The sequence below is a fragment of the Schistocerca americana genome, chromosome 3 (assembly GCF_021461395.2).
Source record: "Schistocerca americana isolate TAMUIC-IGC-003095 chromosome 3, iqSchAmer2.1, whole genome shotgun sequence".
NCBI classification, from domain to species: Eukaryota; Metazoa; Arthropoda; class Insecta; order Orthoptera; family Acrididae; genus Schistocerca; species Schistocerca americana.
The window spans coordinates 775,614,480-775,631,862 of NC_060121.1; the positions used below are offsets into that span (position 1 = coordinate 775,614,480).

At 38.3% G+C, this 17,383-nt stretch overlaps 1 protein-coding gene across 4 annotated transcripts in view; it reads right to left on the reverse strand.

The window, feature by feature from the left end:
* Positions 1-1,150: 1,150 nt before the first annotated feature.
* The window catches only part of LOC124606742 (ankyrin repeat and BTB/POZ domain-containing protein 2), a 651,374-nt gene continuing 635,141 nt past the window's right edge, over positions 1,151-17,383 (reverse strand). For all 4 annotated transcript variants that reach the window (XM_047138777.1, XM_047138776.1, XM_047138775.1 and 1 more), the window contains one exon: positions 1,151-1,975. In XM_047138777.1, coding sequence (XP_046994733.1) covers positions 1,763-1,975 — 213 coding nt within the window. In that variant the 3' untranslated portion in view covers positions 1,151-1,762. The remainder of the gene's footprint in view (positions 1,976-17,383) is intronic.

Sequence of the window (17,383 nt, forward strand, 5' to 3'; positions counted from 1 at the left end):
CCTCAGCAAAACTGCAAGCATTTCTGGAGAAGAAATGCAGATCTGCATATTAGTGTCTTCAAGTTGAAGATAAATTTGTAAAGTTGGCAATAATTCATCAGACATTGTTCTAGACACCCTGAAAAAATTAACGTTTTCGTTGTCCTGTTGTAGTTTTTCATATGGCATACTGAAGGCATCAAATTTAAATCGATCTTACAACACTGGATCCACTCAACACTTTCTACATTAATGCTGTTTCTTTTTATAAAAATAATAGAGTGCAGCAAGGGTGCTAACATCTGTGTCATCTATCCTACCGCTGTCTTGCACAGAGCTCAACTGTAGTACTTCCGGCATGCCTGCTGTCTCTGAAGACAACATTCCCTGTTTTCCTACCACCAGGTAGAAATGCTGGTCTGGTGAAAATTCTTGTTGTGAACAAGGATCCATAATACCTATTCGCAAAACATTTTTCAGACTGTATCCCCAGATGCTGCTTAATGTACCTACAGAATTATATCATTCTATGAAACACAGGTCAGGAGATATGTGGTAAACACTGAGATGCATGAAAAACTGCCAAATTGTGAATGACGTTTTAATAGATTTATTCTTTTCTACTAAGTCTCTCCTACAGTCGAGTCAGCTTAAGGAAATCCATGACACCAGGCAGTGCTTTTGACAGCTTTCAACTATGAACCACAAATGAGTGTAAGCGGAAACAATAGCTATCTATAGAGTTATGAAGAGGTGTTGCCATAGAGATGTTTATAAAATCGTGTTGTAGACAGGTGAGGCAGGTGCGTCCAGTGTACAGAAACACTCTGGGATCATCTCATACCAATTCTACTGCAGGAATACTGTGCATATAAGGTTTCGTTTCCAAAAGAAAATTGACAAAATGAATAACTGGGCAGTGTCAGTTTTCTCAGCTAGTATCCCATAAATGAAGCACAGAACATTCTTAAACATTCAGGATTGAGGTTCTTTTTGTTGAAATGAAGGCAATAAGGCAGAAATTTACTGTAGGCCCTCTGGAAAACTCAGCTATTTCACCCAACAATTACTAGAAAGAGAGTAATTATTGTCCAATGATTACTTACAGACAGGTAGGAACAGCTTGAAATAAAAATACACATCGTATATTATTTTCTTCCTTTATGATGGCAGTAAAAGGCATGCTCAGATTTTATTGTACAACAAATACTCTTTTATGAATTTAAGGCTATAATTATAGTACATAATTGTTTTTATTTCTAAAAATTGTTTGTTATGTTATGTTGGTTCTGTTGACAAATAACACAGAAGTATAGGAACTTGGTCAAACATCTCAAACACACAATAATAATAAATGTTACATTTATGTACACTCACATATACATGAATATACATTTATCAGAAATATATTTTAAAAATATGTATCAATTTAGGTATTATTACATATTCACACATTCCAGTTTTTAATTCCCGCTTTCTTTATCTATCCTTGGTTAATGCTCTGTACAATGATACTGACCACACACACGTAATTTTGACTCCTTTCAAAGCAGTCTATCAATAAACAGGCTTAAGATTCAAGATTGAGATTACAGTTATATCTTATGATTGGTGTTCCCATGAGACATTTGCTTCCTAAAGAATGGCTGAACATGTATACATAGTATTAGACTTTTACAACTGAATTTAACTGACAATTAGCACCACTTCCATTGAGATGGTTTTTATTTCCAGTACATCAAGACCTCACAGTTGTATGTGGATCATAGTGTCAGCACTGGTGCTATTTGGCCTTTGGTCGCTGTGGGCTTGCAGACATGTTACGAGCTTTGATGCGTGCTTGAAGAGTAAGCAAGAGTCCAGCTAACACATCATGGCTGTGAAGTTTTTTGCCAAACAGCAGTCTCTTTACAGAGTCGTCATATGTTAGCAGTGCCACCATATTCTGCAGCAGAAAGCCTTGACAGTACTCCAGCAGTTCACTAGCATTATAAACCTGAAAAATGTAAAAAGCCAATTTAATGTGAGAATGGAGATTTCATCAAAATCGATGCAAAAGAGATATAAATATATTATTTGTCTTTATAATTGTTCAACTATTAATATTACGAACAAAATCCTCCAAAAACGTGGAATGAGTCAGGGTATGCATTAATAAAGAGAAGCAGATGTTAGTCAAGAGTTAATACGGTGTTTACCCCACTTAAACTTTAATATACTGTTTGCACTTTTAATTAAACATCGATGTGCAATATAACTGTAGGCGAGTGCAAACTTTGTGATTTGGCTTTTGTTTGGCAACTTGTATGTCAATTTTAAATTCTGCAATGCAGTGCTAGAAACTAGTGATAAGGATGTAAATTAGTCTAACACCAATACTTTGAGGTGGTAAAACTTTAATTCAGTTTGCATCTTTTATCTTAGTATAGCACACAAGGCAGCTTTTGCATGGCTTAGTATAATAAGTATTTTGAACCTGTGAAAGTGTGAGATGCTGGAAAGTTAAATATTCATATGCAATGGTACCAATAGTGTGAGAAGACGAATTGGTATCTACATTACTGCGGTAAATGCAGTGTTGGTGGGGAGAAAATGAAGGAAACTTTGCTTCTCAACATATTACTAGTGTGAGAAGTTCCATATTATTCTGTAGGGGGTATAACGGGCAAGAAGTGACCAGCTCATTTAGCATATCCTCTCATCTGATGTCTTCCATCATACTTTGTAATTATCTTATCTGAGTAGTTTCTCTACATAACTAATCCTGCTATACTGCCACCCATTTTCACTTTAATGCCTTGTTGAATTCACAATTGCTGTTACAGTTTAAAATCTTCAAACACCAAGAAGGAGTTGTGCAACATAATCAGAAGTTGGCAGACAAGTTTTTACACCTGAATGATGATATATATTCAAATTTGTGCCAGTTGCATGAGAGTGGCAACAGCAGTGCCACTATAAGGAGGCAAATCAGGTCTGCTTTAAATACACACTGTAACAGTTCTGAGCATTACTTACCTTTGAGATTGAATGTGGTGAATTTTAGTCGAGAATGACTTCAAGGTGACAAAGACACCATTTTCAATGCTTCCTGGAGTTTGAACGAGATCACATAATAGGGCTGTGAGAAGGTGAGTGTTCCTTCTGTGATAGTGCACAAAGACTTGTCAGGAAATTAGCCACTGTATGTGATTAGTGCGATTGGATGAGAATGTACAGTCGCAAGATGACTGGGCTTTGGACAGCCGTATGATACTACCGAGATGGAGAACTATCGTGTTAGGCATTTGGCTCTGGTGCATTGCACTGCCTGTGCAACAGCAGTTTGAGCAGCAATTGGCAGCACAGTGACACAATGAAGTGTTACAGATCAGTTACTTCAAGGACAGGTCTGAGCCAAACAGCCTGTATTGTGTATTCCACTGGCCAAAAATCACCGCCATTTGCTGCTTCAGTGGTGTCAACTGATAGCTCATTAGAGGCCTGTGTTGGTTAGGAGGGAGGCCAATTGAGGGCCTGCAACCAACCTGTTTGCATCCTAAACAGACAGGACCTACACTTAAATTATGGTCTGAGGTGTAATTTTGTGTAGCAGCACGAGCACTCTTGTGTTTATCACATGAACCCTGACTGCATATTTGGATGCCAATATGATATTTGACCTCCTATGCTAACCCCCCCCCCCCCCCCCAAATGAACCAGTGACCTTGCCATTGGTGGGGAGGCCTGCACGCCTCAGCGATACAGATAGACGTACCGTAGGTGCAACCACCATGGAGGGGTATCTGTTGAGAGGCCAGACAAACGTGTGGTTCCTGAAGAGGGGCAGCAGCCTTTTCAGTAGTTGCAGGGGCAACAGTCTGGAAAATTGACTGATCTGGCCTTGTAACATTAAACAAAATGGCCTTGTTGTGCTGGTACTGTGAACGGCTGAAAGCAAGGGGAACTACAGCCATAATTTTTCCCAAGGGCATGCACTTTTACTATATGGTTAAATGATGATGGCGTCCTCTTGGGTAAAATATTGTGGAGGTAAAATAGTCCCCCATTTGGATCTCTGGGTGGGGACTACGTAGGAGGTCATCTTTATCAGGAGAAAGAAAATTGGCATTCTATGGATTGGAGTGTGGAATGTCAGATCCCTTAATCAGGCAGCTCGATTAGAAAACTTAAAAAGGGAAATGAATAGTTTAAAGTTAGACATAGTGGGGATTAGTGAAGTTCGATGGCAGGAGGAACAAGACTTCTCATCATGTGAATACAGGGTTATAAGTACAAAATCAAATAGGGCTACTGCAGGAGTAGGTTTAATAATGAATAGGAAAATAGGAATGCAGGTACTATAATACTACAAACAGCATAGTGAATACACAATTGTAGCAAAGATAGACATGAAGCCCATGCCTACCCCACAGGACAAGTTTATATGCCAACCAGCTCCACAGATGATGAAGAGATTGATGAAATGTATGATAAAAGAAATTATTCAGTGAAGGGAAATGAAAATTTAATAGTCATGGGTGACTGGAATTTGATCATAAGAAAAGGAAGAGAAGGAAACATAGTAGGTGGGTATGGAAAGGGGGTAAGGAATGGAGGAGGAAGCCTCCTGGTAGAATTTTGCACAGAGCATAACTTAATCATAGCTAACGCATGGGTAAAGAATCATGGAAGAAGGTTGTATACATGGAAGAGGCCTGGAGATTCTGGATTGTTTCACATATATTATATAATGGTAAGACAGAGATTTAGGAACCAGGTTTTAAATTGTAAGACATTTCCGGAAGCAGATGTGGACTCTGACCACAATCTATTGGTTATGAACTGTAGATTAAAACTGAAGAAACTGCAAAAAGGTGGGAATTTAAGGAGATGGGACCTGGATAAACTGAAAGAACCAGAGGTTGTAGAGAGTTTCAGAGAGAGCATTGGGGAACGACTGACAAGAACAGGGGAAAGAAATACAGTAGAAGAAGAATGGGTAGCTTTGAGAGATGAAATAGTGAAGGCAGCAGAGGATCAAGTAGGTAAAATCTTTGGGTAACAGAAGAAATATTGAATTTAATTGATGAAAGGAGGAAATATAAAAACACAGCAAATGAAATAGGAAAAAAGGAATACAAACATCTCAAAAATGAGATCAGACCTTGGGGAAGATTAGTTTGGATTCCATAGAAATGATGGAACACGTGAGGCAATACTGACCCTATGACTTAACTTAGAAGACAGATCGAGGAAAGGTAAACCTATGTTTCTAGCATTTGTAGACTTGTTTTGACAATGTTGACTGGAATACTCTCTTTCAAATCTGAAGGTGGCAGGGATCAAATACAGGGAGCAAAAGGCTATTTACAATTTGTACAGAAACCAGATGGCAGTTATAAGAGTCGAAGGATATGAAAGGGAAGCAGTGATTGGGAAGGGAGTGAGACAGGGTAGTAGCCTATCCCCGATGTTATTCAATCTTTATATTGAGCAAGCAGTAAAGGAAACAAAAGAAAAATTCAGAGTAGGAATTAAAATCCATGGAGAAGAAATAAAAACTTTGAGGTTCACCAATGACATTGTAATTCTGTCAGCGACAGCAAAGGACCTGGAAGTGCAGCTGAATGGAATGGACAGTGTCTTGAATGGAGGATATAAGATGAACATCAACAAAAGCAAAATGAGGATAATGGAATGTAGTCAAATTAAATCGGGTGATGCTGTGGGAATTAGATTAGGAAATAAGATGCTTAAAGTAGTAAAGGAGTTTTGCTATTTGGGAAGCAAAATAACTGATGATGGTTGAAGTAGAGAGGATATAAAATGTAGACTGGCAATGGCAAGGAAAGAGTTTCAGAAGGAGAGAAATTTGTTAACATCAAGTATAGGTTTAAGTGTCAGGAAGTCGTTTCTGAAAGTATTTGTATGGAGTGTAGCCACGTATGGAAGTTAAACGTGGACGATAAATAGTTTAGACAGGAAGAGAATAGAACCTTTCAAAATATGGTGCTATGGAAGAATGCTGAAGATTATATGGGTAGATCACATAACTAATGAGGATGAACTGAATAGAATTGGGGAGAAGAGAAATTTGTCGCAAAACTTGACTAGAAGAAGGGATCAGTTGGTAGGACATGTTCTGGGGCATCAAGGGATCACCAATTTAGTATTGGTGGGCAGCGTGGAGGGTAAAAATTGTAGAGGGAGACCAAGAGATGAATACACTAAGCAGATTCAGAAGGATGTAGGTTTCAGTAGGTACTGGGAGATGAATAAGCTTGCACAGGATAGAGTAGCATGGAGACCTGCATCAAACCAGTCTCTGGACTGAAGACCACAACAATGACATGCTGCCCTTCATGAACAGCATTCCAGGGGATGTTTTTAACAGGATAACATTCGCCCACATAATGCTTTTGCAACCAAATGTGGTCTTCAGAGTGTCACCATTTTGCCTTGGCCTGCTCAAACACCAGATCTGCCTTCCATTGAGCACATTGAGAACATAATCTGACGACAACTCCAGTGTCATCCACAAACAGCATTACCTGTTCCTGTACCAACTGACCACACAACAGGAATGGAACTCTATCGCACAAACTGACATCCGGCACCTGTTCAACACAATGCATGCACATTTGTATGCTTCCATTCAACATTTTGGTGGTTACATTGGTTATTAATATACCAGCATTTCACATTGCAATGGCTTATTTTGGCCTTCCATTAACCTGTGATCTTGCAATGTTAATCATTTAAGAATGTTACCTATACAAATGTATTCCTGAACTTGAATTACTCAACATTAATTATTTTTTGGTGTTGCGGTTTTTTTTCCATAAGTTTATTACAGTACATATAAATGGAATGGAACCTCAATCAAAGAAAGTAGAGGCTACTTTGGAACCCTTGGGTAGTGAAATTGCTACAGATAATAGAGATCTGATGGATGAAAAGCCACTTTCCTCTATCAATACTAATAAGTTACTATTGTCAGTTACTGCTGACAGATTAGTATTATCAGTTACTACTGACAGATTTTTACCTTCTGTTCCTTCTGAGAACTTACTGTCATCTTTAAATACTGAATGTGCCAGCTGCCGTCACTATTGAGGTTCGATGTCATCATCATCATCATCATCATCATCATCGTCATCCCCATCATCATCATGACTAGCTAATACTGTAACATTGCTATCTACTGTTACTATAGAGACTTCACCAGCATCAGCTGTCACTAAGAATATGCTACCTCTGACTATTATTGAAATTTATCATTTCCTGTTGTTACAGTTATGCTCTTCTATTACTAAAAGATTACTAATGAAAATTTTATTACCTGATACTATTAATGATATCTTATGTTACTGATATTGCAGTACTATTTGAGGCTGGTGTCTTATTAATGAATAATAGAAGTAAGTGTATTACTACACAGTATGAAACTATTAATACTTACTTACTTAAGCTTTGATTATGTTACACGTGAAGTATCAGACAGTTAGATCATTCCCATTTTGGGCAAAATGTGTGCACTCTACGTGAGGAAACATTATTACTACAAGACTGCATTTACTATTGTCAACAAACCAGAGAGAACTTAATAGAAAATCTCACATCTGATTGCTATAATTGCACATATTATTTTTTTTATATACCAATACCAGAGGCATTTTGTAATATTGTGGCTCTGGACCACATTGGCTCACAGCCTTCTGGCCCGGGAGAGTAGTAGGCACTTTCACAGGCATGCATTTGTTTAGCTGGCACACAATTAGTGACGAGAGACATGACGTAGCGAAAAGATGTAATTTCAGATTTGTGACATAGCCTTACAAAATGACCAGCAACCTTAATTTCAAAATTTAGGGTATTGAAGTATCTCCAGGATTTTCAAACCATGTTTGATCACCTAGGGAAGTAAACATATGCATTGCAACAATTTAAGATAACATATTTAGGAAGTTTCATAGATAACAATATGTTTTTTTTAACTGTAGCGAACTGTTATGAAATAAGAAAAGCTTATTTGATAACCATAGAGGGAAGAATATTAACACAATTTTCAGTTTTTGAAAATAAACTGTAACTGGGTAGATAAAAAAAATATACTCGCTAAGCAATGGCAGAAGACCACACACATATAAAGGTTAAGGCGAGAGCTTAGAAGTGGAAGACAGTGTAATAAGCAAGACAGAGATTACTGATGAAACATTGTGCAGGAGTTAATAAGAGCAGAAAGTTGTAGCCCATTGTATGTGGTAGAGGTGCAGGATGGGGAAAAGTAGACAGACCAGAAAATAAAAGGTATAGAAACTAAAAGGGAACAAAGGAAGGAACAGTTACTGAGAATAAATCAAAGAAATAAACATAAATTAAGACTAGATGGATGGTAGGTGAAAACTAAGGATATGTTGTAATGCCACTTCCCACCTGCAGACTTCTGAGAATCTAGTGTGGGGAAGAATCCAAATGCCACATGCAGTGAAACAGGCATTGCATTCATGATTATCATGTTGTAGAGAATGCTCTGCCACATGACAGTTGTGGCCTTGGTGCCTGTTTCACCACAAAGTCTCCAGCATTGTGGTTATGAATTGCAGCAATTATCTGGCTGATGGACTCCCTCAGCTGTCATAAATGTACACCTACAAACGCTGACACAGTAATGCTATTCCAGAAATTGAGCAGTCCCTCCTCAAATCTTAGGTCCTCCCCTGAGTCTGTCCATCTCCTCACTCCCACCACTCCAACCTCCAATGTGTTTCCCAAAACTCATAAACCCAACCACCCATAATGCCTTGTTGTGGCTGGTTACTGTGCTCCCGAAGAGAGAACCTTCACTCTCAAGGACTAGCACCTCAACCCATTTTCTGTAACCTGCCCTCCTCTATATAAGACACCAATTACTTCCTCCACCAACTCTCTGCAGTTCCCATTCCTTTATCATCCAGTGCCCCTTCTAGACTGACATCCCCAATGCCCATGGACTTGCCCCTATTGAACACTGTCTTTCTCAGCACACATCTGACACTAAACCCACTTACCACCCACAAACAAATCTGGGGTACAGAAACAGGCATCTGCATGGTACTATCCTATGCCAACCTGTTTTGGGACATCCAGAGGAATCCTTCCTGCCGGACGCCGTGGCCGAGCAGTTCTAGGTGCTTCAGTCTGGAACCGCGAGACCACTACATTCGCAGGTTCGAATCCTGCCTCAGGCATGGATGTGTGTGATGTCCTTAGGTTAGTTAGGTTTAAGTAGTTCTAAGTTCTAGGGGACTGATGACCTCAGATGTTAAGTCCCATAGTGCTCAGAGCCATTTGAACCATTTTTTAAAATCCTTCCTGGCCACTCAGAATTCCAAACTGCTCATCTGGTTGAGATTTACCGATGACATCCTTGTGATCTGGACTGACACTGAGGATGCACTATCCACATTCATCCAGAACCTCAACACCTTCTCCCCCTTTGTTTCACTGTCCACCTCAATCCAACAAACAACTCTCTTTGGGGTTGACCTCCACCTCAAGGATGGCTACATCATTACCTCCACCCACATCTAACCTACCAACCACCAACAATAACTCCACTTTGACAGCTGCCACCCATTCCATATCAAGAAGTCCCTTCCATACGGCCTGGCCATCCTTGGTCATTGCATCTGTAGTGATAAGTGGTGCCTCTCCAAATATGCCCAGGGTCTAATTGAGGCCTTCACAGGCTGAAATTACCCTCCCAGCCTTGTTCAGAAACAAATCTCTCATGCCTTGTCTCTCAGTACCACCCAGTACTGGAATAGCTGAATCACATTCTCCGACAGGATTTCAACTACCTGTCATCATGCCCTGAAATGAGAAATATCCTTTCCTCTATCTTTCTCACCCATCCCACAGTGGTATTCCACCATCCACTAAACATATGCAATATCCTTGTCTCTCCCTTTGGGGGTGGGAGGTGGATGGGTATTGGTAACCTCACCAGATGGCAATGAACTGAAAAACCAGGCAATAGCAGTAGTAGATCTTCCTTTTTAAGTCAATGTGCAAGTTTTTTTTTTTTTTTTTTTTTTTTTTTTTTTAAATTGAGAGACCTTTGGTGTAGTTAAATGAACTGGGGCAAGCAATTCCCATATGGGCAATGGTACTGTCCACACTCCAATTTAGAATGATGATGCTACTACAGAGTTAAACATATGAATATAGAAATGCTCGAGAAAAATATTGTTTGATTTACTTCTCAAATATGGTTCCATCGAAAGCATTTGTTAGTTCACAGACATTTAGTGGATCTACTTGTGTTGGCCTGTAGCGATAGGTAAATAAAGAGCCATTTTATTCTTTCTGTTAGCATTGTAAAATCTAAATGGAAACACCTTAGAAAGAGAGAACAATAAAAAATAGGCAAGATGAGGCCTGGTGATCCAGAAAAAAAGTCTTCTGAAATGCAATTCCACTTGTCCTTAGGTTCATATTATACTTTTTTAAAAGTTAATATTTCCCTTGAGCTGTGCGCACTTTTTTTGATGTGAAGACAGGTTTGATCTACAACACGTAATTATTTGCAGTCTGTGGAACTACAATGATCTAGAACTACAAAAACAATATTTCAAAAAGTATCATGCAGGCATATTGGGTAAAATGCCTTGGATAACATTTAGCATATCAGCCACATCTGTATGTAGAAACATCTATTAAAATCTTTGTACTTTTGGCATCTGCTGCATTTTATCTCCACATATAAAGTAAATAAGTGGAATGTCGCAGGCTTATATTATATTCTGTCCACATCAAAAGCTTGTTTTACATTAATTTATTTATGGAATATTTTTCATTTCTAGATATAGCTATGTAATGTATACAAACTGCCTGTTGGCTTCTGTCTCGGGTTTTTTGGCCGACGAACTGAGACAGAAGCCAACAGGCAGTTTGTCAACAAGTGGCACTAAAAGCCTTAACAATTTTGAATGTAATGTAAATTCCACTTAATGTAAATTCTGCAATAATTAATTGCTTGCCTTTTACAGTGTAAAGTGTGAACCTTTGTAAGAACACAGATGATGATTGTATGGTTTAAAGGGCTCGCTAAGGGAAGATTCATATATATTTGGAGTTTGTGTTCACAGATGATTAAAACTGCATGAGGGTACAATGCTAGGCTGGCTACGATCAATAGTAATTCATTTCCTATACTGTACAGTTTGACACTGCATTGAACCTGCATGGAACCCCATCAGTTTGAGATACGGCATTAGTACCGTTCAATAAAACTCATTCACTTCTGAAAGGAGATTGATATCAATGTCACTATCAGCTTCAAAAGTCTTTTGTACTTACAGCTACATTTCATTCACAGTAATATGTGGTCTAGAAGGTAGCAAATGGTAAGCTACTTGCTATCACCTTTTATCAATAGAAGATTTGTATGTTTACTTGACAAATAGTGTCATTTCGCAATGATTGTTATGAATTACGTAAAACTAAGATGGCACTCTACCAGATGTAAAAAAGCCAGTTTTCAAACCAAATACTTTCTTCAACATTGAATGGAAAACATTATGGAACTAAAAAGTAATGTGAAATGATAAGTTGCCTTTTCTGTTTTGAGCAATACTAAATATTTTGCCTCCTGAAGGTAAGTACTATTTGTTGAAACATATTTCTACATCATTTGCTTTTCTAGGTAATTTTCCAGTTTGGATGACTTCCCCAAGGCATTTAAATTTCTGAGCTTGACTGATTTTTTACCAAATTCTATTTTTAGCAACTAGGGTCTATTCAAAATTTTGGCCATAATTTCTGCCAGCTAAGCTCAGTGGTAAGACACTGCAGCAAATACTAGGATGCTTCTTTTGAAGAGGAAATGGCTAATTTCCTTCCCCATCCTTCCCAATCTGAGTTTGGTTTCATCTTTAATGAGCCCACTGTTGACTGAACATCTATACAACTAAACAGCTATCCCAGTCCATGATTCTTGGTTTGCCTATCTCATGGCTTCTAAGGGCAACAAAAATTTCACATAATTATTGTCCGAGTTTAAAAATTTAAAAATCTGTCATAATTACACACTAAGGGATACAATCTTATGTTAAAAGCTTAACACAATAAAACAATTATTACAATTAGCAACTGCGTATACTTATAGGCAGCTAACCCATCGCATGCAAGTATCCGGATTATATTTTCCATTATTTGAGAATGAGAGTACTTAGTGACTTGCAACAAACTTTAAACATAATATACCCCCCTCCTCTCTCTCTCTCTCTCTCTCTCTCTCTCTCTGTCTCTCACACACACACACACACACACACACACACACACACACACACACACACACACACACATGCGCGCGCGAAATGGGAAATGTTTATCTCTTACTACATTACCACGAATCATAAAGTGAAACTGCAGCTTCAAGCAAGACAATTAAATTTACTACTTCTTTAATACTAAGCTAGTTTAATACTAACCCTGTTTGCAACACATTCTGCAGACAGAATCCACATACACCACTGAAAGAATTCTCCCCCCTCCAAATAAAATCTTACATAAGCTCTTTGTCCATCAGAAATCACCCTCCTTTTCATCTATTCTCAACTTACCAAAACAGAAAAGATCACATGGGACAAGGTCTGAGTGTCACAAAGTTGAAAGGCTACTGCAGCTAAATACATATTTTCCAATGTGCTGAGCCAATGACAAAAAAACCACCTAACAAGTATCTTCCTAGATGATAGTGTAAAGCATTTCTGAGACTGGAAACGTGAACTAATCGACAAATCACTTCTCAGACTTTCAATTGAATAAACCCATACCTGAAAGAAAATGGCCACCACCGTCAGCAAGACAGAACATGATTTTCACACTACAGCAGGTGCCCTCACTTTGAAATACCTGTACCTTGTTTTTGTCTGTTACAACACAAAAGTAACCACCCCAGCTGCTAAAAAGTTCTTTATTTTACTTGTAACCAGTTTCAGCTTTTAATGTGTATGCTAACATCTGGATGCAGCTATGAAATTGCAGAGTGCCTTTAAAGAAAGCTGCAAATAACAACACAGTATATATCTAGGAAGCTGGTGTTTCTTAATGTGCACTGCTTGATGAATGTCTTTTCCCCTGGATTTTTGCAGGTGGCCATAAATTTCTGTTTCTTCATATATATCAATAAAGTACCACTTCTTTACTGTGTGAAGAATTACAAGGTAGTTTTAAATACTGGGCACCATGTGACTACCTTGTATGAGATCAATGCTGTAGGTGAATTTCCTTCCTGTGTTTTTCCTTTTTAATACTGTGTATTCCTTGCAACATGTTTCAAAATTCCTTCCCATCTGCCCAATGTAGCTAGCATTACAGTCAGAGCAGTAGATTTTGTATGCGCCACTGTTTTGTTATGAGACATGCATTAAAAGAGTTAGCAGTGAAGGTTGTGAATAATATGCAAAATAAACATTATGTTTGACCAATAATTAACATTGACCTGGACACGGAATCCCCTACAAGTATTTTACAATTTCATTAAATTTAACAACTATCTTTAATTTTTTGTGGTAAAACACACAATTTAAAATTTCAAACATGTAAATATAGATTTCCTTTTAATGCTAAAACATGCCAGTTTTTTAATGTATCAAATTGTATAGTTTTTATGATTATGACCCAGCCATTTTTTCTTATGATATTATTGGGTGTATTACTTTTAAATCTAACCCAAAGTTTATTCCCATAATCATTTTACTTTGCTTTACTGCAGCATAATGCATGATTTTTTTTCTTCTTTCTGTACTTATACTCCACATGTGTACAGGAAGATTTTTCTTGTCGAAACTCATATAGTCCTCTTCATTTTATTATTATGTACAACATTTGGTTGCATTTACAATGTCACAGTCAGGATTCCACTCCAAAATGGCTTCTACACAAAAGCCAACATTAGTTGTGGAGTAAAATAATAAAAAGGATAACTTTTTAACAACTCTACTGGTTATTCATCAATTCAGTACACAATCGCAGAGCAGGAGCACTCTCCAAACAGAGAGAAACTAATAATATGGGAAGGGTCCTTTACACTTAACAATGCAGTTCATAAACTCTAGCTTTTTTAAAGCAATTAAGCCAGCTGCTCCACTGCAACAGAAAGAAAGTTGCACATTTTTATGTGGTCTTCTAGTATGGTGAGAATGGTAGCAGACGTAGACGGCCCTGAAGAATCGTTCTGTGTTACAATAGAACGACCACTGACACCCTTTCACTAACTTTTGGTGTGTAATCTCTTCATTAACAGGTGATGTTGGTAGCTGGTCTGAGTGGGGAGAAACCTCTACACTCTCAGAGTTACCAGATCATCTGAATATGGTTGAATGTTGCACATAATCTTCTCAAAGCTTGATGGAAAATGTCTTGAAGCACTATCTGTCATTTTGCAACAAAAATTATACTGCAAATATCTCTTATTTTCATCTTTGTTTCAAAAAACATATAATGATGTCAATGGACCATGCTTATGGCAAAATACTGTGTATCTCCAGTTCTTGGTTACACATATAGATGTACAGACGGACTATGTTTACGAAGAACAGACTGCTTGTACATGCTTGTGTTTGCAGAAAAGCTTGCCTTGACAGTATTTAATTAACAATAAGCAACAAATAGAAAAAACGGTAAGAGAATAAATGACCCAAGAGATCACCTCTGCATTGTGACAATTATAACGTTTTACGCCATGTGTCGGGTACTTCAATACTGAATATGGTCACATGCTGTGGACCGAGTTCATCATTAAAAGTTTGCACACTAAACTGTCAGGATATAAAACTCACAAATTATTAGAAAGCACAGAGGATGGAGTATTTGCAATGCACTTTAATTTTGTTGTTTAATTTTGTTTAAGTTATAATTCAAATATGAAATATTTAAACTGCATTGTAAATCAAAATTCCAAAACACACTTCATTTTCACAAATACTGTTACTAGACTCCTATCTGGGTTTTTACAATACTAAAATAATATATAAAAGATAGGAAATCACTTTCAGAGAAAAGTAGACATTAAAGCTGACCTTCTATGCAAAGGTTTCAAAAGAACTCACAAGTTCATATTCCTTGTACTTTTAAAAACAAGAATGATGAATTGTACTTTTATAGCTTTTGATCACTACATAATTGTAGAATTATTATGTGAAAATCACCAACATCTTTTTTGTATTTAGCATAAATTTAGTCTTTCAGTGGTCACCTGTGTAAGGGGGTTAAAATATAAACACTCTGAACTAAGTTTTGCATGAACAAGCCAGAAAGAGAGAAGCAGTTTGTATCTACATCTACATCCATACTCCGCAAGCCCCTGACGGTGTGTGGCGGAGGGTACCTCTATCGGTTCTCCCTTCTATTTCAGTCTCGTATTGTTCGTGGAAAGGAGGATAGTCGGTATGCTTCTGTGTGGGTTCTAATCTCTCTGATTTTATCCTCATGGTCTCTTCGTGAGATATACATAGGAGGGAGCAATATACTGCTTGACTCTTTGGTGAAGAGCCCGTACCGAGCTACTGAGCGTCTCTCCTGCAGAGTCTTCCACTGGAGTTTATCTATCATCTCCGTAATGCTTATACGATTACTAAATGATCCTGTAATGAAGCGCGCTGCTCTCCGTTGGATCTTCTCTATCTCTTCTATCAACCCTATCTGGTACGGATCCCACACTGCTGAGCAGTATTCAAGCAGTGGGCGAACAAGTGTACTGTAACATACTTCCCTTGTTTTCGAATTGCATTTCCTTAGGATTCTTCCACTGAATCTCAGTCTGGCATCTGCTTTACCAACGACCAACTTTATATGATCATTCCATTTTAAATCACTCCTAATGCTTACTCCCAGATAATTTATGGAATTAACTGCTTCCAGTTGCTGACCTGCTATTTTGTAGCTAAATGATAAGGGATCTATCTTTCTATGTATTCGCAGCGCATTACACATGTCTACATTGAGATTCAATTGCCATTCCCTGCACCATGCGTCAATTTGCTGCAGATCCTCCTGCATTTCAGTACAATTTTCAATTGTTACAATCTCTCGATACACCACAGCATCATCTGCAAAAAGCCTCAGTGAACTTCCGATGTCATCCACAAGGTCATTTATGTATATTGTGAATAGCAACGGTCCTATGACACTCCCCTGCGGCACACCTGAAATCACTCTTACTTCGGAAGACTTCTCTCCATTGAGAATGACATGCTGGGTTCTATTATCTAGGAACTCTTCAATCCAATCACACAATTGGGCTGATGGTCCATATGCTCTTACTTTGTTCATTAAACAACTGTGGGGAACTGTATCGAACGCCTTGCGGAAGTCAAGAAACACGGCATCTACCTGGGAACCCGTGTCTATGGCCCTCTGAGTCTCGTGGACGAATAGCGCGAGCTGGGTTTCACACGACCGTCTTTTTTGAAACCCATGCTGATTCCTACAGCGTAGATTTCTAGTCTCCAGAAACTCATTATACTCGAACATAATACGTGTTCCAAAATTCTACAACTGATCGACGTTAGAGATCTAGGTCTATAGTTATGCACATCTGTTTGACGTCCCTTCTTCAAAACGGGGATGACCTGTGCCCTTTTCCAATCCTTTGGAATGCAACGCTCTTCTAGAGACCTACGGTACACCACTGCAAGAAGGGGGGCAAGTTCCTTCGCGGACTCTGCGTAAAATCGAACTGGTGTCCCATCAGGTCCAGCGGCCTTTCCTCTTTTGAGCGATTTTAATTGTTTCTCTATCCCTCTGTCGACTATTTTGATATCTACCATTTTGTCATCTGTGCGACAATCTAGAGAAGGAACTACAGCGCAGTCTTCCTCTGTGAAACAGCTTTGGAAAAAGACATTTAGTATTTCGGCCTTTAGTCTGTCATCCTCTGTTTCAGTACCATTTTGGTCACAGAGTGTCTGGACATTTTGTTTTGATCCACCTACCGCTTTGACATAAGACCAAAATTTCTTAGGACTTTCTGCCAAGTCAGAACATAGAACTTTACTTTTGAATTCATTGAATGCCTCTCGCATAGCCCTCCTCACACTACATTTCACTTCACGTAATTTTTGTTTGTCTGCAAAGCTTTGGCTATGTTTATGTTTGCTGTGAAGTTTCCTTTGCTTCTGCAACAATTTTCTAACTCGGCTGTTGTACCAAGGTGGCTCTTTTCCATCTCTTACGATCTTGCTTGGCACATACTCATCCAACGCATATTGTATGATGGTTTTGAACTTTGTCCACTGACCCTCAACACTATCTGTACTTGAGACAAAACCTTTTGTGTTGAGCTGTCAGGTATTCTGTAATCTGCTTTTTGTCACTTTTGCCAAACAGAAAAATCTTCCTACCTTTTTTAATATTTCTATTTACGGCTGAAATC